At 53.9% G+C, this 27,849-nt stretch overlaps 2 protein-coding genes across 2 annotated transcripts in view; one reads left to right on the forward strand and one right to left on the reverse strand.

Annotated features, from left to right (window-relative positions):
• The window catches only part of LOC103174502 (gsk3b interacting protein), a 5,124-nt gene extending 1,651 nt beyond the window's left edge, over positions 1–3,473 (reverse strand). The window contains exon 1 of the mRNA XM_042338153.1: positions 3,358–3,473. Coding sequence (XP_042194087.1) covers positions 3,358–3,458 — 101 coding nt within the window. The 5' untranslated portion in view covers positions 3,459–3,473. The remainder of the gene's footprint in view (positions 1–3,357) is intronic.
• A 34-nt stretch (positions 3,474–3,507) lies between these two features.
• atg2a (autophagy related 2A) overlaps positions 3,508–27,849 on the forward strand; it is a 41,390-nt gene continuing 17,048 nt past the window's right edge. The window contains exons 1-23 of the mRNA XM_042337862.1: positions 3,508–4,052; positions 4,866–5,028; positions 5,921–6,073; positions 8,290–8,392; positions 9,414–9,573; positions 9,897–10,076; positions 11,440–11,536; positions 12,357–12,539; positions 13,184–13,338; positions 13,821–13,926; positions 14,275–14,536; positions 15,138–15,288; positions 16,118–16,207; positions 16,464–16,652; positions 17,717–17,990; positions 20,397–20,505; positions 20,882–21,104; positions 22,628–22,770; positions 23,167–23,321; positions 24,341–24,513; positions 25,094–25,244; positions 25,697–25,899; positions 27,023–27,103. Coding sequence (XP_042193796.1) covers positions 3,891–4,052; positions 4,866–5,028; positions 5,921–6,073; positions 8,290–8,392; positions 9,414–9,573; positions 9,897–10,076; positions 11,440–11,536; positions 12,357–12,539; positions 13,184–13,338; positions 13,821–13,926; positions 14,275–14,536; positions 15,138–15,288; positions 16,118–16,207; positions 16,464–16,652; positions 17,717–17,990; positions 20,397–20,505; positions 20,882–21,104; positions 22,628–22,770; positions 23,167–23,321; positions 24,341–24,513; positions 25,094–25,244; positions 25,697–25,899; positions 27,023–27,103 — 3,666 coding nt within the window. The 5' untranslated portion in view covers positions 3,508–3,890. The remainder of the gene's footprint in view (positions 4,053–4,865; positions 5,029–5,920; positions 6,074–8,289; positions 8,393–9,413; positions 9,574–9,896; positions 10,077–11,439; positions 11,537–12,356; positions 12,540–13,183; positions 13,339–13,820; positions 13,927–14,274; positions 14,537–15,137; positions 15,289–16,117; positions 16,208–16,463; positions 16,653–17,716; positions 17,991–20,396; positions 20,506–20,881; positions 21,105–22,627; positions 22,771–23,166; positions 23,322–24,340; positions 24,514–25,093; positions 25,245–25,696; positions 25,900–27,022; positions 27,104–27,849) is intronic.

The following is a 27,849-nucleotide window of genomic DNA, read 5'->3' on the forward strand; positions in this document are numbered from 1 at the left end:
AAGTTTTGACTAGGGTCGTGACAGCGTCAGTTATAGATTGACTAGTGTGGCAAATGCATTCCGCACGGGCTGAGGTGGGGGGTTGGTATGGAAGGTGAGGGGTGGAGGAGGGTTATGGAGGGTTAGGCTTGGGTGGGTTGGCATGGAGGGTGAGGTCAAGGGGTTCGTGTGGAGGGTGAGGTGGGGGTGTAGGAGGTTGAGGTGGGGGGTAGGAGGGTGAGGTGGGGGTAGGATGGTGAGGTGGGGGGTAGGAGGGTGAGGTGGAGGGGGTGGTGTGTAGGGTGAGGTGGAGGGGATTGGTTTGGAGGGTAAGCTTTGAGGGGGCTTGGTATGGAGGTGGGGGTGGGTATGGAGGGTTAGGTGGGGGAGCTGGTATGGAAGGTGAGTTGGGGTGGGGGAAGGCTATGGAGGAAGAGGTCAGAGGGTTGGTGTAGAGGGTGAGGTGGGGGTTAGGAGGGAGAGGTGGGGATATGGAGGGTGAGGTGGGGGGTTGGTTTGGAGGATGAGTTGGGTATGAGAATGGAGGGTGGAGTGGTATGGAGGGTGAGGTGGGTGGCTATGGAGAGTGAGGTGGGGTGTATGGAGGGTGAGGTTGGGGCTTTGGTATGGAGGGTGAAGTGGGGGTGGTATGGAGGACGAGGTGGGGGCATGAAGAGTAAGGTGGTGTGTTAGTGTGGAGGGGGGTTGGTTTGGAGCATGAGGTGGAGGGGGTGGTGTGTAGGGTGAGGTGGAGGGGATTGGTTTGGAGGGTAAGCTGTTGAGGGGGGCTTGGTATGGAGGTGGGGGTGGGTATGGAGGGTTAGGTGGGGGAGCTGGTATGGAAGGTGAGTTGGGGTGGGGGAAGGATATGAAGGAAGAGGTCAGAGGGTTGGTGTAGAGGGTGAGGTGGGGGTTAGGAGGGTGAGGTGGGGAGTTGGTTTGGAGGATGAGTTGGGTATGAGAATGGAGGGTGGAGTGGTATGGAGGGTGAGAGGGTGGCAGAGGGGTATGGAGGGTGTGGTGTTGGTATGGAGGGTGAGGTGGGGGTGGTGGAGGTGTATGGAGAGAGGTGGGGTTGTTATGAAGGGTGAGCTGGGGGTGGGTCTGGAGGGTTATGTGGGGGGTATGGAGGGTGAAGTGGGGTGGGGGTGGTGGTGGGGTATGGAGGGAGGGGCGTTGGTATGGAGGGTGAGGTGGGTGGCTATGGAGAGTGAGGTGGGGTGTATGGAGGGTGAGGTTGGGGCTTTGGTATGGAGGGTGAGGTGGGGGTGGTATGGAGGACGAGGTGGGGGGCATGAAGAGTAAGGTGGTGTGTTAGTGTGGAGGGGGGTTGGTTTGGAGCATGAGGTGGGGTGGTATGGAGGGTGAGGTGGGGAGTACGCAGGGTGAGGTGGGGTACTTTGGGGCTGGGTAAGGAGGGTGAGGTGGGTGGGTGGGTTGGTATGGAGGGTGAGGAGGGAGGGGTATAGAGTGAGGTGGAGGAGGGTGAGGTGGAAGGGGAGGTTGAGTAGGGTATGGAGGGTGAGGTGGGGGTATGGAGTGTGAGAAGGGAGCGGGTGGGTTATGGAGGGAGAGGTGCTAGGGGTTGGTATGGAGGGTGAGGTGGGGTTGGTATGGAGGGTGAGGGTGGGGGAGGGTTATGGAGGGTTAGGTGGGGTTGGTATGGAGGGTGAGGTGGGAGGGAAGGTGGGGTATGGCGAGTGAGGTGGGGGGGAAGGGGGGTAATGGAGGGAGAGGTGGTGGGGGTTGGTATGGAGGGTGAGATGGGGTTGGTATGGAGTGTGAGGTGAGGGTGTGGGAGGGTTATGGAGGGTTAGGTGGGGGGTATGGAGGGTTAGGGGGGTATGGAGGTTGAGGTGCGGAGCTTGATATGGAGGATGAAGTGGGGTTGGTATGGATGGTGAGGTGGGCTTGGTATGGAAAGTGAGATGAGGTTAGTATGAAGGGTGGGGAGGTTTGGCTGTTTTGGAGGTAGAGGGATTGGAATGAAGGATGAGGTGGGGGCGGTGAGGTATAGAGAGTGAGGGTGGAGGCGTCTGGGGTTTGGAGGGTGACGAGGGAGGGGGGTGGGGACTGGAGGGTGAGGAGGGAGGAGGGTGGGGACTGGAGGGTGAGGAGGGAGGGGGGTGGGGACTGGAGGGTGACAAGGGAGGGGGTGGGGACTGGAGGCTGAGGGGGGAGGGAGTGAGGTGTGGATTGTGAGCAGGGAGCTGTTGGGCTATGGAGGGTGAGGAGGGAGGGGGTTGGGGCATGGAGGGTGAGGAGGGAGGGGGGGTGGGGTATGGAATGGGAGGTAGGGGCATGGAGGGTGAGGTGGCGGGGTTGGTATGGAGGGTTAGGTGGGAGGGAGTTGGGGTACGGAAGGTGAGGAGGGAGGGAGGGTGTTGGGATATGGAGGGTGAGGAGGGAGGGTGGTGGGGTACGGAGGGTGAGGGTGGTGGGGTACGGAGGGTGAGGGTGGTTGGAGTGTGGAGGGTGAGGGTGGTGAGGAGGGAGGGTGGTGAGGAGGGAGGGTGGTGAGGAGGGAGGGTGAGGGTGTTGGGGTGTGGAGGGTGAGGGTGGTGGGGTGTGGAGGGTGAGGGTGGTGAGGAGGGAGGGTGGTGAGGAGGGAGGGTGAGGGTGTTGGGGTGTGGAGGGTGAGGGTGGTGGGGTGTGGAGGGTGAGGGTGGTGGGGTGTGGAGGGTGAGGGTGAGGGTGGTGGGGTGGTGAGGGTGGTGAGGAGGGAGGGTGAGGGGGTGTGGAGGGTGAGGGTGGTGGGGAGGGAGGGTGAGGGTGTGGAGGGTGAGGGGGTGTGGAGGGTGAGGGTGAGGGGGTGTGGAGGGTGAGGGTGGTGAGGAGGGTGAGGGTGGTGAGGAGGGAGGGTGAGGGGGTGTGGAGGGTGAGGGTGGTGAGGAGGGAGGGTGAGGGGGTGTGGAGGGTGAGGGTGGGGAGGAGGGAGGGTGAGGGGTGTGGAGGGTGAGGGGTGTGGAGGGTGAGGGGTGTGGAGGGTGAGGGTGGTGAGGAGGGTGAGGGTGGTGAGGAGGGAGGGTGGTGGGGTGTGGAGGGTGAGGGTGGTGAGGAGGGTGAGGGTGGTGAGGAGGGTGAAGGTGGTGTGGAGGGTGAGGGTGTGGAGGGTGAGGGGGTGTGGAGGGTGAGGGTGAGGGTGGTGAGGAGGGAGGGTGAGGGTGAGGGTGTGGAGGGTGAGGGTGGTGAGGGGTGAGGGGGAGGGGAGGGCAGGTATGAGAGCGAGGAGGAGGCTGGCAGTCGGTGCGGGCTGGGCGGTGACAGGGTGGATGAGCATTACCGGTGGTCTGGGGGCGGCGGTGCCGGTGTTTTGCGGGCGGCGGTTATTAGGCTCTCAGCTCCGCACAATTCAAACAAAAGCGGTTGGAAACCGACCGTTGGTGCGCGAGGTGCTCCGCTCTGCGCATGCTCGCCAGGCCCAAACACTGAGTGGGCAGTGCGCGAGCAGTGACCTGACTGTCGCCAGTATCAAACATGGCGGCCGCTCCCAGCCGTCACAGTGCCGACTGAGCAGACGCCGTGCCTGTCTCAAAAATGGCGGTGTGTAATCAGAACGCCGCTGCTCGGGGCCGAGGGACGGCGGAGTGAAGCAGTGGGGAAACGGGAGCCGCAGCCCTATTTACCCCTCGCCTTCTGCAAAGTGATGCCGGTACCTGGAGCGGCGGCTGCAGCGGTTCGCGGCCTGTGACAAGCTCGCACCGCGGGGCGAGTGAGGGCAGGGGGGCAGCTCGTCAGTCCCAGCGGGAGGCTCGGGTCTGTACCCCGGGCCGGGGGGGGGAGGAGTGAAGTACAGTGAAGATGACAAGCAATGTGAAGGCGCGAGGCCGAGAGCACACACCTCCCTTCAGTCCCTGGGACTGAGGTAAACCCCGGCACCCGGAGGCCGCTGTGAGCCGCACGTTGACAAGATGCCTTGGCCCTTCTCTGAGTCGATAAAGAAGCGGGCGTGCAGGTACCTGCTGCACCGGTACCTCGACCACTTTTTGGAGGAGAAACTGAGTTTGGAACAGCTGAGTGTGGATCTGTACCTGGGAACCGGATCGCTCGCTCAGGTGCCCCTGGATAAATCGGTAAGGGCTCCTGTATTGGTCAAGTCACAGCCACAACAAAGTATACTTGTGTAAACCCTTTCATATCAGGAGGAGGGCTCAAGGCGCTGGACAGTGAGGGATCCGCAACCGAGCTGGTGGTTGGGATCAGGAGGGGTAGAGGGAGGGAAGGATTGGGGTAGGAGACGGACCGAAGACATGTCTTCTCGACGTCTCAAAGCTCTATCACAGAATATACTGTCAAGTGAAATAACCGTATATTTTGGGGCAAAACACGGGAGCCAATTCCACACAGCAGTGCCCCACAAACAGTCATGGATTGAGTGACCAAATTATTATTAGCTGGAATGCAGCCAGCTAGGGAAGCTCGCTCCAGAACATGCGTTAATCAGCTGTGGGGGAATTGGAGCAGATTCCTGGCACAGGCCCCTTACATGGATGAGTAAGCGTTAGGACAGCAGAATGGAGCATTTATTAATGTGAGGTTCATCAGTGTTGGAGTAGCAGGATACTGGGTAATTGATTTGTTTTTTGGAGTCACAGGTTAGAAAATCACCTGCAACATTGGTATGTAATATACCACTGCAAACAGGACCACCATTTCTTAGTCTCATTTTACACTGTGATACCCCGGTGTTATAAAGATCTAGGATTGTTGGAAAGTTTGCCAGACTATTTTTGGTAGGTCAAGGTATTAAGGGATATGGGGAGAAAGCGGGAAATTGGAATTGAAAGTACAGATCAGCCATAATCTAATTAAATAGAGGAACCGGCTCAAAGGACTGAATGGGCTCCTCCTGTTCCTATGACTTACCGTGTGTTTTTCTGCTCTAGTCCCTGAATGAAATCCTGGATTCACTTGATGCTCCTCTGGAAATAATTGAAGGATTTATTCAAAACATTTCCGTTTCTATACCCTGGTCTTCACTCTTGCAAGAAAACTGCGCGGTGGAGGTACAGGGACTGGAGATGGTGTTCCGACCCAGGCCTCGAATAGGTGAGTTCTCACAGTGAAAAGTCAGGAACTGCGCTCTTCTTTCCATTCAAAGATGCGGTGATGTGGCCAAATCGTCACGGCCAACTCGCCTCTGGGCTCCGATTCCTAGTGCTGGAGCCACTTGGCTTGAGACACGATGGGCCAAACGGCCATCTTCTATACTGGTAATGGCTCTGAAAAGTGTTAAACCAGTTAGGTTGAAATCCATTTGACAGGGCAAAGCAGAGTACCATGGATATCAAAAATCTTCTTTGGAAGAGAATCTTAAATATTCCACATTGAATGCACTTTGGTGAGGGATTGCAGATCTGGTTAAGGTCAAAATTCGACTTGTACTTTTGTTTTTTTAACAAGGGATGAGTTTGAGACATAATAATAATAATAATCCTTGCATTTGATATAGCGCTTTTTCACGTCTTCTCGACGTCTCAAAGCGCTTCATAGAATAGACTGTAAAGTGAATCGACCGTATATTTGTGGGCGACATACTGGCTTTGAGCCTATTTATTCGAATATTTAACATGCAAATTGGTGACAACAAGAGAAGGCAATTTGACTTTCACTGGTTCATTTCTTTTGTTGACAATGATGGTTAAAAATCGTAGAAAGTTTACAGCACAGGAGACCATTTGGTATCAACGTGTCTGGGCTGGTGCGTGCTCCCCCACTAGAGCTCTCTACTCTAACCCTATTCCCTGCTCTTTCCCATACCCTGCAATTTCATTTTTCCTCAAATATTTATCCAATTCTCCCTTAAATGCTGCTGCGGACCTGGCTTTAACAACCATTTGTGGAAACTATTCCATATTTTAATTCAGACTTGTGTTATTGTATTATTCTGGGTGTGTTTGGTGACAGTGTAACCCTTCATGTGCTGTATTTTTGCTAATAGTGTCCGGCTCTGAGCCCATGTACTGGTCCAGCTTTATGACGAACAGCATGCAGCTGGCTAAAGAGTGTCTGAGCCAGAGACTGATCGATGATCAGGCTGAGGGTCCCCAGCCGTTGGAGGGGCTGGAGAAGTTTGCAGAGACCATTGAAACAGGTTAGTAAATAGTGTACGTAACCTGGCTGTTAGACTGTCCCACTTTACTCTCATTAGTGAATGTGAAAACTCCCCACAGGCTGTGAAACAGAGGCTGGAATAGTGAGTTGACTTATTATTGGGATGACATGACAGCCTGGCTTACCTCTAAATCAAGAGATTATGGGTTCAAGCCCCACATTGGGACTTTCATTGTCTAGAGTGATACTCCAGTGGATACTCCAGCGCTAGGGTGGGTTGGGAGTTGCCTTGCCAGAGGTGTTGTCCTTCAGATGAGACGTTAAACTGAGGCTTTGTCTCTCTGATTTTATCGGAGAGACGAGACCTAATTTAAGGGAGAATCAGCACTACTTGAACAGAGAAGGGAAGTTTCTCCCAGTGTCCTGGCCAACAATCCCTGAGATAAAATTGGTCATTCATTTCACCTTTTGTGGGAAATTTCTGTGGGAAATTGTCTACTCCACTTGCCCACAAAATACACAGTTTGCAGTAACTGTTGTGGAATGCTTTGAGATGTGTTCAGCCAGGTGATAAAGCGTGATATCTTAGGAATATCACGCTTAATGTATGTTAGGATTATTATAATTGATTATCCACATGGTCATATAACGTGACCATTACAAGTGTTTAGTGAGTCAGAGAAACTGGATCTGGCACGATTAATGTTGGTCAAACACACTGTGGTACACAGTAATGAGGCAGCGCAGGCTGAGGTTTCCTTGTGCCACTCAGTATTGAGGGCTGTGGGGGCCTAGGGTGCAAGCAGGTGGCCCCTGGATTTCTTCCTCCCTGTGGGAGAAGAGCCCGTCAACACTCAGTGACACAGCAGAGATCAAGGCCTGAGTGTGCAGATGAGCATCTCGTACACAAACCCAGTTCTCACCACTCTGATCATTGCTGTGCTTGTCGGGTGACGAGGGATTTGTTTGTAGTTGGGAGAAGGGACAGGCACATCTGGTGCATCTAGAGAACATCAAGTGTGATAAATAGTGAATTTGGCACTAAACCCAGTGTGCTGGGAAAACTCAGCTTGTGCACGGAAGTGATTTCCAAGGGGATGTTTTTGCGACAACAGCTTGCATTTATGTAGCGCCCTTCACGTGGGGCAGTATCGGAGCACTTACCAATGGCGGAGTCTGACACCAAGCTGGAGGGAGGAGGAAGGTGAAAGGGGTAAGGCGTAGGGATAGAGAGAGAGAGTTCCAGAGTTTCGGAGCGTAGTGGCTGAAAACATGGCAGCCGATGGTGGAGCAGAGGGGACGAGGGACATGCAGGAGGCGAGTGCAAGCTGAGTATAGGCGGCGGGTGGTGGAATGGGGAGCAAGCAGGTCAGAGAGAGGGATGTGCCAGGGCATTAAGGGATTTGTACATAAATGTGAGGATGTTGAATCCATTCTGATAGGGAGCCAGTGGAGCCTGGCGAGGGCTGGTGTGATGGGATTTGCTGTGATGGGGGTACGGAGTTTGAAGCAGTTGACTACAAGGACGGGGGAGTTTTGAATTAGTTGGATTTGTGGATAATGGAGCTGGAGAGCCTGGCGAGGAGGGCCTTGGTATTTTACTTTGTGATATTGGCCTTGGGACGTCCTCCTAATGTGAAAGGCGCTATATAAATGTAATTTTGTTGTTGTCCCTCTTTGCTGTCGCTGAATCTGTTGTGTCCACTGTATGCAGCTCTTCACTGAACAGGGGGTTTAGGAATGCTGTTTCTTTCTGACTGATTTTTGCTGTCTGTCTGTCTCTGTCACTCACTTGTCTGTCTGTCTCTGTCACTCACTTGTCTGTCTGTCTGTCTCTGTCGTCTGTCTGCCTGGCTCTGTCTGTCTCGCTCTGTCTGTCTCTGTCTGTCTGTCTCTGTCTGTCTGTCTCTGTCTCGCTGCCTGTCTCTGTCTATCTGTTTCTCGCTGTCTGTCCTTGTCGGTCTCTCTCTGCCTGTCTGTCTGTCTGTCTGTCTGTCTCTTTGACAATGCCATTGGCCACCCCCCCTTCCCCTCCCCTCCCTTCCCCCCCCCGACCCCAGCTCGGGTCTGAAATACTGTACTCTGTCCAGCGCCTTGGGACGTCCCCCCGACGTGAAAGACGCTTTACAAATGTAATCTTCTTGTTGCTGTTTGTCTCTGTCTCTCTTTGTCTCTCTCTGTATGTCTCTCTTTCTCTGTCTGTCTCTCTCTTTCTGTGTATGCCAAGTATTCAGGACTTGTTTCTTTCTCTTTCAGTTCTGAGAAGAGTTAAACTTACCTTTATAGACACCGTTCTCCGCATCGAGCACATTCCGGATAATTCAGAGACTGGAGTTGCTCTGGAAATCCGCATCCAGAGGTACATCAGCAAACTGACAGCAGGGCAAGAAATTGGAATATTGGAGAATTTTCTGGGCTGATGTTTGTTTGGAAAGGCTATGTGATAAACCGGCTGCAGTGGTGGCTTATTGTAATGGAGAGGCTGGTGCTGTGAGTGGCTGTGTCCCGTAATGAACCTCCCTGGTGTTGTGATGAGCTGCACAGGTTACAGTCTGTAACCTGATCTCAGTCAGGGTGACAGTTGGGATCTGTGCCCTTTGACTGTTGAGGGGGAGTCAAAGCTAGGATACCCTATAGCTAGGATACCCTATAGCTAGGATACCCTATAGCTAGGATAGTGGAGCACTATCCAATCACACTTCACCGGGAATTGCTATCAGTAGGCAGTTGTGTCGGCCAATTGGTAAACAACCAATTTAAGTGATGGATTGTTGGCCAGGATATGGTGGGTGAGGGGCAGGGGACTCCCTTCTCTTTAATTGATGAAAAGGGATCATCACATCCACTTGAATACCTCCGCTGAATGTCTTATCTGACAATGCTTTGCAAGTGAGAGACCTGAGTTCAATCCCCGGCAGGTCGGGGCGAAACCTTGGGCAAGTTTCCTTACTCCACACAGAGCCTAATAATAATCCCTCCAAAACAAAACAATAATAAATTGGTCATTTTCAATCTACGACTGTTTGTGGGACATTGCTGTGCGCAATTGGCTGCCGCGTTCGCCCACAAATATACAGTCAATTCACTTTAGTGTGTTCTGTGAAGCGCTTTGGGACGTCCTCCCGACATGAAAAGCGTTATATCAAATGCAAGGATTATTATTATTATTATAAAGCATTGCTCTTCCCTAATGTGGTGTAAGGGTGGCTGCATTGGCTTCCAGCTCGTGGCCCTGCTGTGCTCTTGAGGTATTGCTACAACAACTTGCACGTATAGAGCACCCTTCACATGGGGCAGCTCCTCGAAGGGCCTGCTGCTGGGAGTGAATGATTTCTCTATTATAGTGCGACTGCCTGCCCAAACCTCTCTTCCTCTTGTAGGACTGAATACCGCGACGAATCTGCAAATGAAAGCCCAGACGTGAATGTCCACCAGCCCACAGCCTTTGCCCACAAGAACCTGCAGCTAAGTGGAGTGCTGCTTTTCTGGCACGAGTTTCCTGAGAGTGCAAAGACGTCGCCCAGGACCTCGCCAATGCAGGTGAGAGCACTTGTTTCTTTTTAATATAGAACCTTATTCTGGAGACTCACAGCGACTGTTTTGCTTCATCGCCTTGCTCCTTCCTCCCTTCGTTCCCCATTTTCAGGTTGCGCCTGAAGACCTTCCTATTTGACCGTGCCTACGGTCACCTCCCCCTCCCCTTGGTTCGGCGTCGTCTCTGCTACTGTCAAGCACTCTGTGAGTGAGGGGTGCTACATAAATGCAAGTTATTGTTGTCATCACATGGTGGAAGGAGGGAGGTGTCGGGTGGTGAAGCCAGACGGTCATTGTGTTGGTTGATCTGCTGTTGTTTACGCCCACAGGAGATGGAGGCCAAGCTGTCCCCGAGCTGGAACCCCAAGATTGTCTCCGAGCCACACCCACAGTTCACCAGGAAAGCCTCCGGTGCCGTTCATTTCCAGCCTGTGCAGATCGGCAGCTGTGGTGGGAAAATAGAGCTGGGTCTGACCCTGAAGCAGAATGAAGCACTTCCCGTGCCAAAGGTCAGATTGTTTCTGATCACAAAATCGTTAAAAGGGCCTTTCATTAAAAAAGGAGATTTTCCACAGTGTTTGCTCTCTGGGTGGAAGGACATGGCGTTGTGCTTGTTGCCTCCACAGAGCGCTGTTCCTCAGGACAGTGACACTGCTGTGGAGAGGCATTGATCAGTGACCAGGTGCTTGTCTATAGGGAGGGAGCTGGCACCTTGAGCACCTGGGGGAAGATTCATAATAATAATCCTTGCGTTTGACATAGTGCGTTATCAAGTCGTCGAGACACCTCAAAGCGTTTCACAGAATGTACTGTAAAGTGAATTGACTGTATAGTTTTGGGTGAAGATCATCCGCAGACATGGGGTCAACTTCCACATGTATGCAGATGACACCCAACTCTACCTCTCTGCCTCCACCCTTGACTCCAGGATCAAGTCCTGGATGAGAGCTAACTTTCTCCAGTTGAACGTCAACAGGCCGAGTCTCCTGATTGTCTCCCGCCAGCGCCTCCACACCTCAGGCACTGCCAGCATCACCGTCCATGGTCGCCCAATCCCTCTCACTGAGCCAGTCCAGAACCTTGGCATCTTGTTTGACCCTCAACTATCCTTTCTACCCTACATCTGCACCATGACCCACTCTGCCTTCCCCACCTCCGCAACATGGCTGAGCTCTGCCACTGTCTCACGGCGCAGGCCGCCGAAACCCTCATACATGCCTTCATTACATCGAGGCTCAACTATGCAAACTCATTGCTTGTCTGCCTCCCCAACTCCTTCCTCCCATGGCTGCAGATCATCCACAACTCTGCAGCCTGTGTCCTCTCCCGCATTAGGCTCCAAGACCCTATCACCCCCATCCTCGCCCACTGGTTTCCCATCACACAGAGGACACAGTTCAAGATCCTGGTTCTCACCTTCAAAGCCCTCCGTGGCCTTCCTCCCCCTACCTCTGTGATCTCCTAAGCCCCTACCATCCTGTTCGCTCCCTCCGCTCAGCGGGCTCTGGCCTGCTTTATATCCCCCGCCTTGCTTGCCCCACCATTGGTGGGCTGGCCTTCCGCCACTCTGCCCCCACCCTCTGGAACTCCATCCTGCAGTCCCTCCTTTTGTTGTTGTTGTGAGACACGGCAGCCAGTTTGCGCACAGCAGTGTCCCACAAACAGTCGTGGAGTGGATGAAAGCTGAGTCCAGATGGCCAGGTAGACTCCTTGCCACAGTTGCCCAGTGACTGGGGAGAAATGAAGGAATGGAGGGCAAAATCAGAATCTGTCTTACTTTGTGTTTCTAATCCTTTTTATTCTGTATTGGTTTGTGAACTGCAGTGGGGCAACAATGCGGAGACTGACTGTGAGTTTCTCTGTCTCCAACAGCTGGATGTGGAGGGACTGATCGAGTGTATCAACGTCTTCCTGTCCCCACGACAAATCCACCTCCTAATGGACATGCTCAGTGCCATTCTGCTGCCAGGTCAGTCCCCAGGCTTGTGTTAAAGTGTAGGACTTCTCCCCATTACTCCCATCCTCTCGAGCCAGTCCTCTGTGAATGTCCATAGTCCAGTTCCTGAGCCAGATTGTGTGTGTGGTTAGTGACTGTGATTGGCTAGTTGGGCTGTGTAATTACTTACTGTGATTGGCTGGTTGGGCTGTGTAATTACTCACTGTGATAGGCTGGTTGGGCTGTGTAATTACTCACTGTGATTGGCTGGTTGGGCTATGTAATTACTCACTGGGATTGGCTGGTTGGGCTGTGTGGTTACTCCCTGGGATTGGCTGGTTGGGCTGTGTGGTTGCTCACTGTGATTGGCTGGTTGGGCTGTGTGATTACTCACTGTGATTGGCTGGTTGGGCTGTGTGGTTACTCACTGTGATTGGCTGGTTGGGCTGTGTAATTACTCACTGTGATTGGCTGGTTGGGCTGTGTGGTTACTCACTGTGATTGGCTGGTTGGGCTGTGTGGTTGCTCACTGTGATTGGCTGGTTGGGCTGTGTGGTTACTCCCTGGGATTGGCTGGTTGGGCTGTGTGGTTGCTCACTGTGATTGGCTGGTTGGGCTGTGTGGTTACTCACTGTGATTGGCTGGTTGGGCTGTGTGGTTACTCACTGTGATTGGCTGGTTGGGCTGTGTGGTTACTCCCTGTGATTGGCTGGTTGGGCTGTGTGGTTACTCACTGTGATTGGCTGGTTGGGCTGTGTGGTTACTCACTGTGATTGGCTGGTTGGGCTGTGTGGTTACTCACTGTGATTGGCTGGTTGGGCAGTGTGGTTGCTCACTGTGATTGGCTGTTCAGGATGCTCGGAACAAACAGTTGTGGAATCCAAAGGCAGGAAGAATCGGCCAATGCAGCAGGAGGACCAGTACCTGATTCAGATGGAACTGAACCGGTACCTACAGAAGGAGAAGCTGTCTCCTGGGGTCTCAGCAGAGCACAGCTACTATGAGACTGAGACTGTCCGAACCACTTCAAGCCGAGGTATGGTGCACAGTCACTAACATGGCTCAGCCTCATGTGTCTATCTGTGTCCCGTACTCACAGTCACACCGAGCAGGGCACAGTTACAAGTAACGTGGCAAACACTAACCTGGGAACAGACTGGCACCTGCCTTGCACCACTCATCCAGCCACATACAACACAACAAATTATACAGTACCTTTCATGGCTGGAGGACGATTCAAAGCCTTTCACACAAGAAACAAGGGAAGGGATGATAGGACAGTGCCCCAGTGACTGAGGTGCAGTGGCTGAAAGCTCAGCCACTCTCGGAGGGAGTAGAGTAGGGAAAGTGGAGAGGATGGGGGTGGAGAATGGGACTGGATGAGATGGGGAGTGACTCTGCTTGTGGGAGTTCAGAACAGCTGGAAACAGAGATTTGGAGCCCCTCCCCTCCCCATATACACCCCAAAATAGGTAATATTACAGAACAAGCCTCCATCTTCCCCATCTATTGGCTTTGGTGTGAAACTTGTTTATTGTATTGAGTGACCGATGGTCGATAGGACAGGTTGGGACAGATTTGGTCAATTACAGTTTGTACTAATCCTCCTCGAATACTCTGAGCACGAGCGATGTCTTCCTCAGCCATCCTGACTGCAGGTCTCCTGTCTGTTTCTCACAGCAGAAGATGAAGTCTTTTTCTCAATGGCAGACATGGAGATGTCAAACAGTGTGGCGTCACTTCCTCCCCTGGGAGAACCTGAACCCGACCTGGAATTGTCACTCAGCAGCACTCACACCAACTCGATGGCCAGCTCCCCACAAGCCGGCGCAGGGGTAAGGGCCTGAGCCAGCGAGGGGGGCAGGGCCTGAGCCGGCGAGGGGGGCCGGGCCTGAGCCGGCGAGGGGGGCCTGAGCCGGCGAGGGGGGCCTGAGCCGGCGAGGGGGGCCTGAGCCGGCGAGGGGGGCCTGAGCCGGCGAGGGGGGCCTGCGCCGGCGAGGGGGGCCTGCGCCGGCGAGGGGGGCCTGCGCCGGCGAGGGGGGCCTGCGCCGGCGAGGGGGGCCTGCGCCGGCGAGGGGGGCCGGGCCTGTGTGTGTGGCACAGCGCTGCCTGGTACAGGGTGGCACTGACAGCTGGCACGTCGGAGTGTTTGTTAGGGAAACGCTGGTATCTCACTACAGCAGTGACAGCAGCACTCAGTGTGTTTGGCTGGACAGCACAGAGGGAGGCCATTCAGCTGATCTTTGTGCAGAGATGTGAAGTGCACATAGTGCAACCTGAAACCTCCGTTCAACTCAGCTGAATCCTCTCCTTTCAGTGGGACGATTACCTGGACCCCGCTGGACAGGGAGGCCGAGGCCCCAAGGAGCAGCTGTATAACACCAGGGAACCACCGTTGCTTCAGAGACCTCTTCGACGAGGCAGTAAGTGGGGAACACTGCTCAGTGCCATCAATGGGCTACACGAGAGGAGCAACAGTTACTGTCTAACATTGTACCCCAGCCTCATGCTCCCTCCCTTTTTGTTTATTCTGTCTCTAACTCTGACATGTGTATAAACTTCTGTTACTTTGTCATTTCAGTCAGTTGTATCCACTGGAGCTCTCTACTCTAACACCATTCCCGGTCTCTCTTGCCCCTTTCTGTCTGTGCTGGTGCTCGCTCCCCCACTGGATCCCACTGTATTTACGTTAAAGTACCTTACCCAGAGGTTTGATAGCCCTGTGATTGGCAGCCCTGGCGTTGTATTGGCAGATTTGTTTTCTCTTTCAGATCTAGCCTGTAAACCTCACTGTGCTGCTGAGTGGCGTCCTGAGGCAGTGATCAGGCTGACTGTGGGCGGCTTGTCTGTGTCAGTGCTGCACATTGATCCCCTGCCCCCCCCGGAGAGCACCCTGAGGCTGGACCCGCTGACCAGGATGGCCACTCACTTCTTCAGCTGCCTGCAGGGACTCAGCCCCGCTCAGTTTGCAACAAAGGATTTCCACAGACTGCGGCCCGCGTTTGCTGACGCTTGTCCCCACGATCATCTCAGGTAAAGCCTGCAGGCCCTTGTAACAGTCACCCCACAAGAGTGTCCAGCCTGCAATCCGTTGTAATAGGGCAAAACTGCCATCAGTGCTGTGTGGTGTGGCCTGAGGTGCAGTGTGGTGTGGCCTGTAGTGCTGTGTGGTGTGGCCTGTAGTGTGGTGTGGCCTGTAGTGCTGTGTGGTGTGGCCTGCAGTGCTGTGTGGTGTGGCCTGTAGTGCTGTGTGGTGTGGCCTGCAGTGCTGTGTGGTGTGGCCTGTAGTGCTGTGTGGTGTGGCCTGCAGTGCTGTGTGGCGTGTGGCATGGCCTGCAGTGCTGTGTGGCGTGTGGCATGGCCTGCAGTGCTGTGTGGCGTGGCCTGCAGTGCTGTGTGGTGTGGCCTGTAGTGCTGTGTGGTGTGGCCTGCAGTGCTGTGTGGTGTGGCCTGTAGTGCTGTGTGGTGTGGCCTGTAGTGCTGTGTGGTGTGGCCTGCAGTGCTGTGTGGTGTGGCCTGCAGTGCTGTGTGGTGTGGTCTGCAGTGCTGTGTGGTGTGGCCTGCAGTGCTGTGTGGTGTGGTCTGCAGTGCTGTGTGGTGTGTGAAGCCTATAATCTCCTGTTGCGCTCCGCAGGCTGTTTGCTGCTGGTATAAAGCTGAGCTACGAGCAGCGTCGAGGTGCCAGCTCCCGCAGCCTCAACACTGACGTGTCTGTCAATTGGATGGAACTGCTGGAGTGTCTCTTCCCAATTGATTCTCGCACTGTCCTCCCACAGTACACTGAGGTGAGCAGCACTGGCTATTAGTATATTACATAGCAGCATTAGCACTGTCCTCCCACAGTACACTGAGGTGAGCAGCACTAAGACTCTGTGCTGCTACACCCCACTGCTCTGTGTTGGTGTCTCGCTGGCTTCTCTCTGCTTCATCTCAATTTTCCAGAGAGTCGGCTGGGTCAGCAGGAGGCTTTGGATCACAAGCTTTTGGCTTTGAATGCAGGTGGCTCCTCTCTACGAGGTTACCCTGTTATAACAAATGGGGTGAGGATCCCGTTCACTGGGCACGTGCACAGCAAACGGGAAGCCACGTCAGCCGCAACCTGATGACCTGGAAGTTGATCCTGTATTTAATGTGGGAGCCATGTTGCCGGCAGGATAGGGAAACCTATCGTAGCCTCGCTATGTGGGAGGTTAGGAGTTTATGAACCTCGAACTCCAGTTGATAACAAGGCGCCACTGTGTTGAGCAGTGTCTCACCTTTACCCTGTGTGATTGCCCCACTCCTGGGGTGGGAGTTTTGGTCTCGGAGCCGCAGGATCACTCGCCACAACTGTCCTCATTGGAGCGATCCTTCCAAATGTTTTCAAAACAACAGCAATTATACATTTGTATAGTGCCTTTCACGTCAGGAAACCTCTGTTCTCCGACTCCAAAGGGACTGGTGAAGGGGTGGTGTGTGATGTGTGTGGTGTGTGTATGTGACCTCTTGGGTGTGATGGTGGTGTGTGGGTGGTGATTGTGTGTGTGTGGGGTGGGTGGGGGGTGTAGGGGGTGAGCTCTTGCCTGTGTGCTGGCAGGCATAGACTAGTCTGAAACTCTCCCTTTCTTTTGTCAGCTACTGAGGTTCGAGTGTGAGAGCAGCCGAGAGCCCCCAGCACCTTGTGTGCACATTCACTACAAGCACAGCCCCCGCAGTGGAGTCCAGGTACTTGTAATACTGTATTGTCTGATTTGAAGCTATTGCAGTGGTTTGGGTTGGGTTTTCCACATGTGAATAAATGTAAAATTCTCCTGGCTTCTCGCTATGACATACGGTGACCGGCTCTGGTTACCCGCTTGCTGAGTAGTGGCTATCAGGCCTCCCCCTTCCCCTTGCTGTTTTGATGGGAACGACAGTTAATGGCGGCCGCTGTGCAGCTTCCTCGCCTATGCTTGACGCTGCTGTGTTTGCTGTGTCACAGGGCAGTCAGGGGCGGCTGACTGCGGCCCCCCAGAAGGCTGAGCTGCTGGTGGAGCTGGGCCTGGTGCACTCGGAGCTGGACATCAGTATTGTGGACAGACTGAATTCCCTGCTGCAGCCTCAGAGGCTGGCCACTAGCGAGATGATGGCATCCCACATGTACACTTCCTTCAGCAAACACATCAGCCTGGTGAGTGACTGCAGGGATAACGGGGCTGCGGGGTGGGGGTTACAGCTTGCTGCACACAGCTGGGAGGGTTGGGGAGACATGTTACAACAATGTACTCCTTGGAAATGTGTGAGGAGGCACTCCTATGGGTGAGGACAAGCAGCCCCCTCTCTGGGTAACAAACAGTTAGTCAGCTGCTGGAGGAGCTTGGGGCAGACTTGGCCTCCTGTCTGCAGTTACTGGCTGAGCTGGAGACACCGGGTGGTGAGAGAGCAATAATAATAGTAATAATAATAATAATAATAATCCTTGCATTTGATATAGCGCTTTTCACGTCGGGAGGACGTCCCAAAGCGCTTCACAGAATACACTGTAAAGTGAATTGACTGTATATTTGTGGGCGAACGCGGCAGCCAATTGCGCACAGCAATGTCCCACAAACAATCGTAGATTGAAAATGACCAATTTATTATTGTATTGTTTTGAAGGGATTATTATTAGGCTCTGTGTGGAGTCAGGAAACTTGCCCAAGGTTTCGCCCTGACCCCCCGGGGATTGAACTCAGGGCTCTCACTTGTAAAGCGAGTGCTCTAACCACTGAGCTGCAGAAACAGCCCTCTCCCTCCCACACACACGCCCTCCTGTAAAAAGAATGGAGAAAACAGAAATGTGCAAAAGATTAAGATATAAGATTTCCAGGAACATACACGCCAGTATTCTGTAACGCAGGGATTTTGTCTTCACGTAGGACTTTTAAAAGTTCACAGATCCTGTTTTATGAGAAGGTTCGTCGATTGAAACTGTTGCGTTGTTTAAAGTAAAACTCTGCCGTTCGTAGCTGAATTGGTTTAAAAATCCTGCAGGGATGGACTGCGGGAGGGGGAAAACAAATCCCACAGTATGCACAGGCACATACATGAAACATCTAATCATCGAACACTTTAGCTGACTTTATTTAAAAAAATAATCCGAGCAGGTGATAGCCACGCAGTGGGAGCTGGGGTGGTTGTAGCGGTTACCTTGGCTGTGGCTACCGCTGGTTACTGCTCATTTGCTGCTTACACCTCACACGCTCTCTGTTGCAGCACAGGGCCTTCACCGAGGTTTTCCGCGATGACGCTGCGTCCCCAGCAAACCGCCGGACATCTGTCCAGGTCACCGCGCCCGTCTTCAAGATTGCCATCCGCTTCCCCATCCCAGACCTCCGCTCCGACCAGGAGAGGGGGCCCTGGTTCAAGAAATCTCTCCAGAAGGAGATCCTGCACCTGGAATTCAGCGAGGCTGGTGTGAAGACGGAGTTCTGTGGGAGTTTGTCCCACGAGCAGCTGAAGCTGGAGCTGACGTTTAAGGAGCTACTCGGTGAGACAGCCAGCACTTCCTATATCACACAAACCTCCTGTCTCTGCCTTCCTCCCCGGCTACTGCTCCCCGCGCCCCCTCAACTAATGATCCCCCTAATGCTCCCCCACCCCCCCCGGCTAATGCTTCCCTGGCCTACAGCCTGAGACACTGTGTTGTCCAGCTTAAGAACATGTAAAATGGTGCAAATTTCTTTTTCATTCTTAAACTAAATTCATTCTTAATCTAAAGGACAGACTGAGTTTGATTTTTCCACAATTCTGTGCCTTCGTAACCATTAGGACAATGTCTCAGGCTGGGGGGAGGCAGTGCATGTGAGTCAGGCCTTTTCGGCAGTGTGTTTGATTGTCAGCAGGGCAACAAACAGCAACAACATTTGTAAAGCACCTTTCACGTTGGGAGGATGTCGCAAGGAGCTGAACAGTCAGGGATCAGGATCTGAGCGTGGGGGGGCAGGGTTGGGATAAGGGAGGGCAGAGAGAGTAGGAGGACGGCTGAAGGCTTGTTCGACAAGGAGGGTCTTGAGTCGTGCCTTGAAGGAGGCAAGAGAGGGAGCGAGGGGAAGGGATTGTGGGATGGAGTTCCAAAGGGTGGGGGCAGAGAGGCTGAAAGCCCGGCCGCTGATGGTAGTGGGGGTCGGGCGGGAGCCCTGGAGCAGGGCGGAGTCTGCTGAGCGGAGGGAGAGGACAGGCTGATAGGGGGTCAGCAGGTTAGAGATGTAGGAGGGGGTAAGGCCATGGAGGCCTTGAAAGTGTGGACGAGGATGTTGAACTCTATCCTCTGAGGGATGGGGGGCCAGTGGTGCCGGGTGAGGGTGGGGGTGATGGGGTCACAGAGCCTGATGCAGGAGAGGACACAAGCTGCAGAGTTCTGGCTGATCTGGCTGGTGGGTGTGTCTGTGACCCGTGGTCACAGTCTTAAGATATCTACCAAAAGAAGCAGAGGGGAGGTTAGAAGAAATGTTTTCACTCAGCGAGTTGTTGGAATTTGGAATGATCCGCCCGAAAGGGCAGTGAAGTCTGATTCGATAACAGCTTTTAAGAGAGAACTGGACACAGGTATCGGGGAAGACGGGTTTGCAGAGTTATGGGGAGAAAGCTGGTGATTGGGGTCAGTGGAAGTGACGATCTGTCAAAGAGCCGCACAGACTCGATGGGCCGAATGGCCTCCTTCTGTGCCGTAACATTCTATGAATCTATGAATCTGCAACTTGTGGAAGGAAGAGTTGGGGAGGCCGCCAAGGAGGGAGTTTCTGTAGTTGAGCCTTGAGGTGACAAATGCATGTATGAGAGTTTAGGGGGCCTGAGGGGTGAGTCAATGGCGGAGTCAGGCAATGTTGCGGAGGTGGGGGAAGGCAGAGCGGGTCATGGCACGGATATGGGGGAGAAAGGTCAGTCGAGGGTTGAACAAGACGCCTCAGTGAGGTGGAGTGTGCATCCGTAGATGTGATGCGACCAGTGCCTGTGGGGCGGAAGTGCTGGTGCGAGACAATCAGGAGGGCCTCGGTCTTGCTGACATTCAGCTGTAGAGAGTTGGCTCCCACCAGGATTTGATGTCAGACAGTCTGTGTGATTGTCGGCAGGGCAGTGTGGGTGGTGGGCAGGGCAGTGTGTGTGGTGGGCAGGGCAGTGTGTGTGGTGGGCAGGGCAGTGTGTGTGGTGGGCAGGGCAGTGTGGGTGGTGGGCAGGGCAGTGTGGGTGGTGGGCAGGGCAGTGTGGGTGGTGGGCAGGGCAGTGTGGGTGGTGGGCAGGGCAGTGTGGGTGGTGGGCAGGGCAGTGTGGGTGGTGGGCAGGGCAGTGTGGGTGGTGGGCAGGGCAGTGTGGGTGGTGGGCAGGGCAGTGTGGGTGGTGGGCAGGGCAGTGTGGGTGGTGGGCAGGGCAGTGTGGGTGGTGGGCAGGGCAGTGTGGGTGGTGGGCAGGGCAGTGGCTGTGGTGGTGGGCAGGGCAGTGGCTGTGGTAGTGGGCAGGGCAGTGGCTGTGGTGGTGGGCAGGGCAGTGGCTGTGGTGGTCGGCAGGGCAGTGGGTGTGGTGGTCGGCAGGGCAGTAGGTGTGGTGGTCGGCAGGGCAGTGGCTGTGGTGGTCGGCAGGGCAGTGGCTGTGGTGGTCGGCAGGGCAGTGGCTGTGGTGGTGGGCAGGGCAGTGGCTGTGGTGGTGGGCAGGGCAGTGGGTGTGGTGGTGGGCAGGGCAGTGGCTGTGGTGGGCAGGGCAGTGGCTGTGGTGGTGGGCAGGGCAGTGGCTGTGGTGGGCAGGGCAGTGGCTGTGGTGGTCGGCAGGGCAGTGGGTGTGGTGGTCGGCAGGGCAGTGGGTGTGGTGGTCGGCAGGGCAGTGGGTGTGTATATAATTGGGTAAGACAGCAGACGCACACTGATGGGTTTGCACTTTGCTAAAGGACGTGTCTGTGTTTCAGGGAAATTCCAGGAAGACCAGGAGACGCCAGCATTCAGGTTTCTTAAAGTATCACACGCCGCAGACGGAGACATGTCCTCGTCAGACAGCGAGAAGTTTGACTGGCCACGGTGGGTACCCCAGGAGGCAAGACTCAGGACTGAGTCTCTGATACAATGTGCATTAAACCAGGTGTCAAAACAGGGTCCCTGAGGCTGTTCAGGTGGACATAAAGGATCCCATGTCATTACTCACAAGGAAGAGAAGGGAGAATGGCCAACATTCCCCCAGAGATAAAAATTGGGTATTCACCTGGTGGCTGTTTGAAGGACATTGCTGTGCACAAATTATTGGACACTATAACCTACAAAAATAGCTCCTGTGCTTCACGGGAATTATTGTAACGCACTTTGAGCAGGAAGGGTGCTATAGAATACAGCATCAGTGTGTGGAGGGAGCTTGGCTGTTTGTCTGGACTGGGTGCTGATGCTCTGCTCTTGACACTAGGGTTGTGTTGAAGGTGAATCCCACCGCGGTGCACTCCATCCTGGAGCGGATCACCAGCGAGGAGGAGGAGCCCGGAGGCCACTCACTGGAGGATGAGGAAGGTCGGGGTCACTCGCTGGAGGACGAGGAAGGTGGAGGTCACTCTCTGAAGGACGTGTGTGACTTGGGGAAACAGGAAGCCTCGCCTTTCTCCTCTCGCAGAGTCATGTATGAAAACGAGGAGGTGAGAGCGTGAAGGCGTGTAGAGAATTCAGCAATAGAGGTAGCGCAGACGGTAGTGGGGGCAGGCAAGGGGTGGAGGTACACCTAAATGCTGTGTGACTCGGAGGGGCTGCCAGTAGTATGGAGTCCTGTAGCTCAGGGGTTAGAGCGCTCACCTCGCAAGCGAGAGACCTGGGCTTGATTCTCGGCTGAGCGAAATCTTCGGCAAGTTTCCCTCCCTACGCCTCTGTTTACCTAGATGTAAGTAGGAACCCCGTTGTATTATTGAGTGGTGTGTGACTGGGTGGGGCTAGTGTGTGAGTGGTGTGTAACTTCGCGGGGCTCGTGTGTGAGTGGCGTGTAACTTCGCGGGGCTCGTGTGTGAGTGGCGTGTAACTTCGCGGGGCTCGTGTGTGAGTGGCGTTGTCGAACCCAGGATGTAGTCGCTATAGCTAGGATTAAACGAGCACTCACAAACAGAGTTAGCTCAGAAATATAGTTTATTTAATACTTGCAGCAAGGAGAGGGAAAGCCAGAGGTAATACAATAGCACATCCCTCAGAAGAGTCGGTAGTCTCCCTCCACCAATGGGGCAGTCCCATTAGTTTATATACATGATTATTTGCGATCACCTCATGTCTCAAAACAATTCTTGCTGTTGATTGACAAGCAACATTCAGTCATCACAAGTTTAATTGTACATTTGCGGACAGGACAAGGACACTGGTTCTGCTCTAATTATCTACACTTGCTTAAAAAAAACCTAATCTTATCATAGTCTAGACATTCTGTACTTTACGTATTTTAGTCCTTTTACATTCCCACAGCGTGTAACTTCGCGGGGCTCGTGTGTGAGTGGTGTGCGACTGGGCGGGGCTAGTGTGATGGTTCGGGGCTGGTGTGGGTGTGACTGGGCGGGGCTGGTGTGGGTGTGACTGGGCGGGGCTGGTGTGATGGTTCGGGCTGGTGTGGGTGTGACTGGGCGGGGCTGGTGTGGGTGTGGCTGGGCGGGGCTGGTGTGGGTGTGACTGGGCGGGGCTGGTGTGGGTGTGACTGGGCGGGGCTGGTGTGATGGTTCGGGGCTGGTGTGGGTGTGACTGGGCGGGGCTGGTGTGGCTGGGCGGGGCTGGTGTGGGTGTGGCTGGGTGGGGCTGGTGTGGGTGTGACTGGGCGGGGCTGGTGTGGTGTGACTGGGCGGGGCTGGTGTGGGTGTGACTGGGCGGGGCTGGTGTGATGGTTCGGGGCTGGTGTGGGTGTGACTGGGCGGGGCTGGTGTGGCTGGGCGGGGCTGGTGTGGGTGTGACTGGGCGGGGCTGGTGTGGGTGTGGCTGGGCGGGGCTGGTGTGGGTGTGGCTGGGTGGGGCTGGTGTGGGTGTGACTGGGCGGGGCTGGTGTGGGTGTGGCTGGGTGGGGCTGGTGTGGGTGTGGCTGGGCGGGGCTGATGTGGGTGTGGCTGGGCGGGGCTGATGTGGGTGTGACTGGTCGGGGCTGCTGTGGGTGGGGGAGTTCCTGAATGCTGTGTGACTGGAGCACTGCTCTCTGCAGATGGTGATGCCTGGAGACCAGTTTGAGATGGGTCAGTTCCAGGACAGAACCATGAGCACCTCTCACTATGTGCTGGAGCTGATGTTACCGACTGTGAGTCTTGTGCTGCCCAACAAAGTCTTCTACGAGAGGATCTACAACAGGTGAGTAGTGCTCCCATTGGCTGCTAACATGCGGGATTTCCTCACAGATTTCTTAACGGAATGGGAAGTGCTTGAATGCTGAAAGCTTGAATGTGCTGGAAATTGTTACAGGACAAATCCGCAGCCTGTAACCCCTACTTCTCTCCCTGCAGCAATTCAATGTAAAACACAAACATGCACAGTCACATCCTAGTCACCCACCAGGAGAAATTTGTGAACATGTGTTTGTCGGCCTCTCCAACTCCACCCTCCATAGGCTGCAGATCATCCAGAACTCTGCAACCCATGTCCTCTCCCGTACCAGGCTCCTGTATGTGGAATGGGAAGTGAGTGTGCAGCATTGCTGGGATTGAAGCCGGTGTATTAGCAGTGATTAATGTCTTGTTTCTGTTGCAGGATAAATGATTTGCTGCTCTGGGAGCCCGCTGCACCTTCTCCTGTGGAGACGGTCGAAAATGTTTCCTATGGAGTGGGTCTCTCTGTTGCCAGCCAGCTGATCAGTGCGTTCAGCAAAGACAGTCTGACTCAGCCCAAGCCCACTGTCCAGGATGGTACGCTGTTTGTCCAGCATATCAGTGACTATACCGCAGGACATTGCATCCAACCTTTCTGCATGGGCCGGGGGAAAGGGGAGGCTTTAGTAATAATAATAATCTTTGCATCTCAAAGCGCTGCACAAAATATAGTGTCAAGTGAATTGACTATATTTTGTGGCCGGAATATATAAATATTAATGCTGTTTGTGGGATGGTGGTGAATGGGCTTCTCCCTTGGCCTCACAGACACTTGTTTGGACATGCCAAGCGCTACCCATTGTGAGTGAGGAGCAATAACAACAAGGAGTGAGCTCCAGCACAGGCACGATGGGGAGAGAGAGAGCAGGGAATGGGGTTAGTGTAGAGAGCTCCAGTGGGGGAGTGAGCCCCAGCACAGACACCATGGGGGGAGAGAGAGCAGGGAATGGGGTTAGTGTAGAGAGCTCCAGTGGGGGAGTGAGCCCCAGCACAGACACCATGGGGAGAGAGAGAGAGCAGGAATGGGGTTAGAGTAGAGAGCTCCAGTGGGGGAGCGAGCCCCAGCACAGACACCATGGGGGGAGAGAGAGCAGGGAATGGGGTTAGAGTAGAGAGCTCCAGTGGGGGAGCGAGCCCCAGCACAGACACCATGGGGGGAGAGAGAGCAGGGAATGGGGTTAGAGTAGAGAGCTCCAGTGGGGGAGCGAGCCCCAGCACAGGCACGATGGGGAGAGAGAGAGCAGGGAATGGGGTTAGTGTAGAGAGCTCCAGTGGGGGAGTGAGCCCCAGCACAGACACCATGGGAGAAAGCAGGGAATGGGGTTAGAGTGGAGAGCTCCAATGGGGCAGCGAGCCCCAGCACAGACACCATGGGAAGAGAGCAGGGAATGGGGATAGAGTAGACGGGCAGTGAGCACCAGCACAGAGACCAGGGATTGAATTGCTGTATGAGCTGCCATCTTCCTGCGATTCTCCATTTTAAAACCAATTCTCCAATCTGGGGCTGGCAGTGCCCCCCCACCCCATGCTCACGTGCTCTCCCTCTCTCACTGCAGATGACGAGAGTGGTTCCGAGGAGGAGACACTGCAGTTTTACTCGACTCTCGATCTCGCCCACCGCTCCCGCCGCAAAAAGAAAATTGAACAACAGAATAAGAGCTGCCAAAGTCTGCTGTCGATGCTCCTCACCGTGTCCCGTGGCCTGGTCACACTGGGCACCCAGACCAAGGTGAGATACCAGCTGCCAATACAATCACCGTGTCTGACACCGGCCTCAGTGACACTGGGAGACATTCTGCTATGATACACTGTGAGGTGCACTCTCTTTGCGTATTACCGGCCTCAGTGTGCTGTGAGCAGGAACCCTCAGAGCTTAGGCTGGGCGATTGGGGCCGAATCAATGGATTGGATAGTAGGGGCCTGGGCAAATCAATAGAAACAGCAGTAATAATGTTCCAGTAATAATGGATAGATAGGTGGATAGATGTTTGTTAGGTCAGGTTATTAAAGGAATACGGGGCAAGGGCAGGTAACTGGACTTATAGAATGGCAAAACAGGATCAAGGGGCTGAATGGCCTACATTTGTTTCTATGTTTCTGTAATGTTATGAGCAGTAATAATGTTGAGAGATGTGTGGAAAGAGAGAAACGGTGGCAATAAAAACAGCTGGGAGACAGTGGGCCGGATGGCTATGTGTGTTTTGCTGAGTTGCTGTGTGTGTGTGTGTGTGTGTGTGTTTGTGTGCTGGGGGGCACCCTGTGGGGAGCAGTAAGTGGGGACAGGCTCTAAGCTGGCTGGTGTCTTGCAGAATGATGATGGGACGGTGTTGGTGGGGAAGCACGGCGAGTTCTGGCTGGAGATCGAGAATGGAAGCTTCTTCACTGTGGCCAAATATCAGGGCTGTGACGACCAGCACTATTTCTGTCTCCAGACCAACAAAGTCTTCCTGTGTCACCAAGGTACTACACATCACAGCGCATCTGTCTGACGCACGCGCACCGACACGCGCACCGACACGCGCACCGACACGCGCACCGACACGCGCACCGACACGCGCACCGACACGCGCACCGACACGCGCACCGACACGCGCACCGACACGCGCACGCGCACGCGCACCGACACACGCACGCGCACCGACACACGCACGCGCACACACAGCCCCGCCGCACACACAAGCACGCACGCGCACAGACACGCAAACTGACACGCACGCACACAGACACACATGTGCACAGAGACACAAACCCTCACACACGCAGACCCGCACTACAATTAGACCCTGTGACTGGAACAGGTCCTGTCATGCCTCAGCTGGCCCTGGCCTGGGAGCAAGGAGCTCGCACGCACTGGCACAGATTGTAGTGCGGTTATACCTGTCAGTTTCTCAGTTGGTGTCTGTGCTGCACAGGTGTGGTGGACAATGTGTTTGTCCCCGGGGATGTGAAGCTGCCCAGCGGGTCCCGGCCTCCATGGCTGGAGACCACCATCAGCCAGTCTGAGGAGGGGATTGTCACCAAGCAGGCTGCCGCAGCGGGGGCTGGCACTGACGGTCCAAACATGCTCTCCATTGCCGTTAAAGTTCATCACAACAAGAGCGAGAGCAACATGAAGGTGGGTTGGACTGAGCTACATCCCCCAGCTATACCAATACACCAAACATTGTTAACCAGTTCAATGATGGGTGGAGTCCTGTAGATCAGTGGTTAGAGTCCTCGCCTTGTAAGCGAGACACCTGGGTTCAATTCCCGGCAAGTCAGGGTGAAACCTTGGCCAAGTTTCCTTACTCCACACAGAGCCTAATAATAATCCCTCCAAAACTGAAAACAATAATAAATTGGTAATTTTCAATCCACAACTGTTTGTGGAACGCTGCTGTGCGCAATTGGCTGCCGCGTTTCGCCCACATATATACAGTCAATTCACTTTACAGTCTATTCTGTGAAGTGCTTTGAGATGTCAAGAAGACGTGAAAAGCGCTATATCAAATGCAAGGATTATTATTATTATGTATGAGAGGTGTTGGAGATGTGAGTGCCTGTGATTCCCTGCACACACCCCCACACTCATACCCCCACACACACAGCCCCCCCACACACACCCTCACACCCCCCCCACATACACATACACACCCACACACACACTCAGCTCGTTATCAAGTAAGTAACTTAAGGATCAAGTTTGCAGTATTTTTGGTGTGTTCCCAGTGACTGAGTGAGACCCCACTCCAGGCTCTTAATCAGAAAATCAGAGACATACACTCCAGGTCCTCAAGCTTGGCTCGTGCTGACCTGTGCCTAATGATCTCTTGAATTAAGTAAACAGGGTGCATCCCACCAGGGAGAGAGAGTGCGCATTACACTCCAGACATGTGAATTTCCATGTGTAGGTGGCAGAAGTGGAACTTTCTCTCGTTTGGAAACTCTTAAGCATGATGATGGGTTTCTGTGTGTGTCAGACACCCGGCTGATAACGGCGACGGGTTTCTGTGTGGGTCAGACACCCGGCTGATCACGGTGATGGGTTTCTGTGTGTGTCAGACACCCGGCTGATCAAAAAAAGTTAAATGCCACACAATAAGCCTCTTGATTACAAAAAGCATAACTTAGTGTCCCAGGAAGTAGCTTCAGTGTCTTGGAACGTTCCCTTGATATGTTACACTATACAAGTGTAATTGTTGTTGTTATGTAAAGTTGAGGAGTGAGTGACATGTTCTCTCTCCTGTTCCCGGCTTCAGGAAATCCTTGTGGCTCTGGGACTGCGCGGGGCCACTCTTCAGCATCGCAACGTGCTGCCAGGTCACAGCTGGCATGAGCAGGTCAGCCTGCGCTCCCTTTCCATTCATGTGAGCCTCCCTCACTATACACACACAATAGAATACACACTATTCTCTATAATCTCTGGGAAGTGACCTGTGAAAGATGCCTTATAAATGCAAGTTCTTGTTATAACACACACACAGGTTGTTATTTTCTATGATACACACGCAGGCTATTATTCTATATGACACACACGCAGGCTGTTCATAGAATTGTGCAGCACAAAAAGAGGCCATTCGGACCATTGAGTCTGTGCCGGTTCTTTGAAAAGAGCAATGTAATGTCAATCCCACTCCCCAGCCCTTTCCCCATAACCTGCAAACCCGTCCTCAAATACCCGTCCACTGCGTTTTTAAAAGTAGTTATTGAATCGGCCTCCACCACCCTTTCAGGCAATGCGTTCCAGAGTAGAACAACTCGCTGCGTGAAAAAATGTCCTCCTCCCCTCGGCTTCTTTTAGAGACTATTTTGAATCTGTGACCTCGAGTCACCGACACACCCACCAGTGGGAACAGTTTTTCCCTTTCTAACCTATCAAATCCCCTCATGATTTTGAAGACCTCTATTAGGTCCTCGTAACCTTCTCTGCTCCAATGAGAATAATCCCAGTCTCTCTCGCCTTTCCTCATAATCAAGGTCCCTCATTCCCGGTACCATTCTCATAAATCTCCTCTGCACCCTTTCCAATGCCTTAACATCCTTCCTATAGTGTGGTGCGCCATACTCTAACTGAGGCCTAACCAGT

This window comes from Callorhinchus milii, unplaced genomic scaffold (assembly GCF_018977255.1).
Source record: "Callorhinchus milii isolate IMCB2004 unplaced genomic scaffold, IMCB_Cmil_1.0 Scaffold9, whole genome shotgun sequence".
NCBI classification, from domain to species: Eukaryota; Metazoa; Chordata; class Chondrichthyes; order Chimaeriformes; family Callorhinchidae; genus Callorhinchus; species Callorhinchus milii.